Source organism: Odontesthes bonariensis, chromosome 21, assembly GCF_027942865.1.
Source record: "Odontesthes bonariensis isolate fOdoBon6 chromosome 21, fOdoBon6.hap1, whole genome shotgun sequence".
Taxonomy (NCBI): Eukaryota; Metazoa; Chordata; class Actinopteri; order Atheriniformes; family Atherinopsidae; genus Odontesthes; species Odontesthes bonariensis.
Genome location: NC_134526.1, coordinates 648,688 through 653,398, shown reverse-complemented (window position 1 = coordinate 653,398; position 4,711 = coordinate 648,688). Strand labels below are relative to the sequence as shown.

At 38.5% G+C, this 4,711-nt stretch overlaps 1 protein-coding gene across 1 annotated transcript; it reads right to left on the bottom strand.

Moving 5' to 3' along the window:
* Positions 1–467: 467 nt before the first annotated feature.
* Positions 468–4,252, bottom strand: LOC142371324 (uncharacterized). The gene is made up of 2 exons (XM_075453974.1): positions 4,051–4,252; positions 468–2,620 (listed from the first exon to the last, which is right to left on the bottom strand). The coding sequence occupies exon 2, from the start codon at positions 2,616–2,618 to the stop codon at positions 1,086–1,088; it is 1,533 nt and encodes a 510-aa protein (XP_075310089.1). The 5' UTR covers positions 2,619–2,620; positions 4,051–4,252; the 3' UTR covers positions 468–1,085.
* Positions 4,253–4,711: the final 459 nt, after the last annotated feature.

Sequence of the window (4,711 nt, the reverse complement as noted above, 5' to 3'; positions counted from 1 at the left end):
ATTACCATACAATTGGTGCTTTTGTTTTGAAAACAGGAAGTGAACCTACCCTCGTTGTAGCTAGCTTGAAACTGCCGTTTTGACGGGAAATGACGATCGGCGACGTCACGTTACGTTGCATCTTGGGTAGTTTGAGTATGAGTAGTGACCTCATGATGCATACCCAACATTTCAGAGAATCTAGTATGCATCCGGGAACTTCTGCTTACTCAAACTCGCATACTAACTCAGAAAGTTAGTAGGAGTAGTGGGAGTAGTATGCGAGTCCCCATCTCTATAAGGAGGTGAACAAATAACAGAAACTGGCTCATCAAAGGCTTATTTTTTCTTAAAACTAAATTCGGTTTAAAGGAAAGTGCAGAACCTGAAAGATTTTCAGCTGATGCAGAGGAGAGAACTGGATGGATTAATCTCACAGTTTTTTCATGTTCAGAAGAATAATAAAATAATGATAACATAGACAGATAATGACAGGAACATTTTTTATTCATTTCAGTCTGTCAAAGTTTAAACAGAAGCTCAAAGTAAAAGCATTTCATAGGTTGGAGGCAGTCACATGGTCTGACAGGAAGTCATTACGATTGCAGCAGCAGCTACAGAAGTTAGTGGGACATCACATCAAGCGAACAGGTGAAAAGTTTATTATTCACCGATTTACAAATGTTTTCTCTCCTGAGCTGCACCATAAGATATTTATTTTTCCAATTCTGATAACTTTCTGTGGACAAAATCTTTATGCACAAATCTGTTGTGTTTTAAGCAGCCGAAAAATAAACAAAATGACAGAAAACATTCAATGTTTCCCTTTATAAATGATCCCAACATTCATAATTTATTTCTTATTTATTCATATTCTCAGTAATGTTTCAGATTAACAAGAAGCATGTTTCCCCCGTGAGATCGGTTAACTGTAGTTTTAATCAGAAAACGATCTTCTCGGTGAGATTGGTGAAGCTGAACTGATTAAAGTCTTCAGCAGAAGCAGCAGAAAGATTTGATGTTTGTAGTTCTAGTGAAACCTGAGATGAGTGAGAATAGCAGAAGGCTCATTTCATCATTTTCTTTTTGACCGCACGGTTCACTTTTTAGACAAATTTTTCTTCACACTCCTTACCGTGGAAACCCATCTTACACTCACACACTGCTTTCAGGACATTTTTTAAAGGGACACACTCACCTCTGTCTATACCACCGCAGTCCACATCTTTACACGGATCCTCGTTTTGCATCTCTTCATCACTTTTAATCATAACCCTAAAGTGCCCACCATCAAAAATCTTGTATTTATTACACTGTCCTTTGTGAATGTACGGTAATTCAGATGTTTTATCTTGATCAATGTACTCGTCATCTGAGTCTTGCTCTTTTTTACTGGGATCAACAACGCTATCATGACTTTTGCTGATATATGAGTGAACAGCTGTAACCATGCCCATGAGCTCAGCACCTTTGTTGTCCTTACATTGTTTGAGTTTTTCTATGACTTCTTGACAGTCGGGCTTTTTACCCAGGCACTTTGTGATGTCTTCCTTCACCTTTTCAGCCCTGCTGTAAGTCCCTTTGACCTGCTTAGCCACGGCTACACTAACTTCCCCTTTTGTCACTTCAGCAAATCCTGATAAAAAATGTTTATTCAGCTTTTTGAAGAACCAAAATGAATATTGTGAATTTCTAGTGATAAAGGCAACGACCAACCAGTCGTACCTGTCGAACTTCTGCTCCAGAGAGGACCGGATGTCTTTTGCTAGTTCACTGCGATCCTGGTTCTCATCAATCAGATCCAGCGTGTCCTTCTTAATGTATTCATCAGGGTGTAAAATGCAGTACTTGTGGATGTTGGACATGGCCATTGATGTTTCATGTGTGATTTTAATGAGTTCCTGATCTCTGTTAACTCCAATGGTGCTGTAATATAACCCACTGATGATGTTGCCCATGAACATAAGTTTATCAATCAGCACAGTGAAGTCATCGATGCTCTTTTCGTGACATCTAACATGGTCAGCCAGCAGCTTTCCAAAGTCAGTGATGAAGGAGGGTTGCTGTGCGTTTAGTAAGAGGTGCAGCTTATCAGGAGCAGACGCCATGTTTGTATGAAGTTCCTTAAAAGTATTCTTATATTGATCAGAGCACGAACCCTTACATTCATCTTGGAATTGGTCGAACTTTTTCCAGGCTAACATAATATTAATCTCAGCCTCCTGGTAGGGACCGCTTGCCCAGGTGTTCCACAGAGTTATTTCATGATGTCTGTCAAGCTTTTCATTTAGCTTTTTAAATTCAGCCTTCAGACTTCCTATTATTTGTTCTGTATCTCCTGCCTGCCCTGTTAACAACTTAAAAACAGCTTTTACATAATGCCTTGCAGGTTCTGGTATGAGGTCAAGAAGTGGCTCCGCTGCAGCTACCACCTTTATAATCTTATCTTTTACATCAGTAGGATTAAGTGGCTTCCCTCCAGTTACTATCTTTTTAACAGATTTTCCTACATCAGAAGGACCCGTCCTCTTCTGCAGAGCGTGGTGTTCCTGCTGGCTGGAGGACGGAGGAGCACTCAGGCTGCAGAGCAGGAGCGAGGACAGCACCAACAGCAGCAGCAGCTGGCCGGCCGACGCCATGACTGAGAACACACAGAAACATCTGTTTGCATCTGGCCAACAACAGGACGTCAGAAAGCTGAGTCATGACAGAACAATGATGACACAGCAAAAATATTCAGTTACGTTTAGCATTAAATGGGTTCAAATTCAGCAGTACAACAAACTCCGGATTCTAAACCCAGTTCATCCAACTCAGGGCCAGATGTAAGCGCTCCATCACAGAGACAAACTTAAGATTTACTAAAAAAAAAAGCCTTTGTAAGTAATATTTAATGCTGCAATATCAAGTAAATTTTACTCACCATAAAACAGTTTAGAAGATATTAAGTAACATTTACTTATCTAAGTTTTAAGTTATATTTATTTAAACAAATGAAGTAAAGTCTACTTGTTTTTCATAGGCAGGAACATCATTTTACTCATATACTCAACATAATTTTAAATAAATGAGTTTCAAACTTAATCACATTTTAACTACTGATTTTATCTATTGTTCTTATTTCTTTCTTTTTTTAGTTTAAAATCTAAATCCTGCTTTTTATTTCTACTGTTTTAATGTATCTGTAAAGCACTTTAAGTCGCCCTGTAGTTGAATTGTGCCGTACAGATAAACTTGCCTAAATTTTATATATCTGTATTATTTGCTGTTATGAAGTAACTTAGTAGATTTTAACGATACACTTTCAGAGTAAAGTTTATGTAGTATTTCCAGGTTTATGTACATACAACTATTAAACATTTAAATTGTATGAGGAAACCTGAGTAAAACTTACTCTTCCCCCATAATTCATGTATTACGTTAATAAAATGTTTCATTTTACTTTAGAAACTTGAGTTCTTACTGAATCTTAGAAATACAGTTACTCTAATAAAGTTTACTTCAGCAAAAAGTCACTTTGTTCAGTGCACTCGCTCCTCGGGACAGTTTAGAGACACCAGGTAACCTAACAGGCATGTTTTTGGGTGCTGGGAGAACCCGGAGAACCCGGAGAACCCGGAGAACCCTGAGAGAACATGCAGACAGACAGTGCTAACCACTGTGCAGCTGTGCAGCCCTCCTACACAGATACCACAAAGTAATTAAACTGGGATATTAACACAAGCCTGAACAAATGCAGCTGAAAATAAACATAGAAAACTAGATTTATTATGAGATTCTATTCAATAGTTTTTCTCAATCATTTTTTGAAATGTAATTTTAGTTGCATTTATCAACTTATTTACTGAGACATTTCTAAAAATGTTGTATTTATTTTGTATTCATGGCAGACACGAAGCAGCAGTTTCATTATTTTCTGATCGTACGTAAAACTTCTTTTGTTCTACGAGTTAAAACTCGTTATCCAAACATGTTTGACCTTAAAAATCAGCAATTTATCATTCGTGTTGATAGATTGTTAAAGGAAAAATAATCTTTAGTCCTGTTCAGACTACATGAAAAGGAGTTCACCTCAGACGTGGAGAGGAGTTCTGGAGTTCTGGAGTTCTGGAGTTCTGGAGTTCTGGAGTTCTGGAGTTCTGGAGTTCTGGAGTTCTGGAGTTCTGGAGTTCTGGAGTTGTGCAGTTCTGGAGCTCTGGAGTTCTGGAGTTGTGCAGTTGTGGAGCTCAGATCCGGTCGGTCGCACCACAGCGGGGTCAGTGTGCAGGTTGAAGGAGCTCAACAGGTTACTTATATGAACATTTCCAGCCACTCCCCTGATGGATCCTTTTCATCCAGTTTTGGCTGCAGAGGAAAAAGAGATAACGCTATCTGACATTCTTCTGGGAGGTTCTTCTTTCTTTTGAATTTCCCCCATTGGGGGATGAATAACGTATTTATCTATTCTGTTCTCATTGGTCTGAAAGGGTGTGTCCGTTTTGATAAGGCACCTTCCAAATAAGCCGTTCAAATTTGTTAAAGTTTAAATTTTGACCTGAGTCAAAGTCTCTGTGAACAGATGATCTTCTGAGAATCGTTCATTTTCATAATGAGCTGCTGCTGTAACCACAGTCAGAGATGTGTTATTAGTTCAGTGGCATATTTAATGTTCCATAATACAAACGGCACTAAATAACATGTGAAGATGAACTTTTTAACATTCCTGCAGGTTTAACAGCTATGAGAACACATT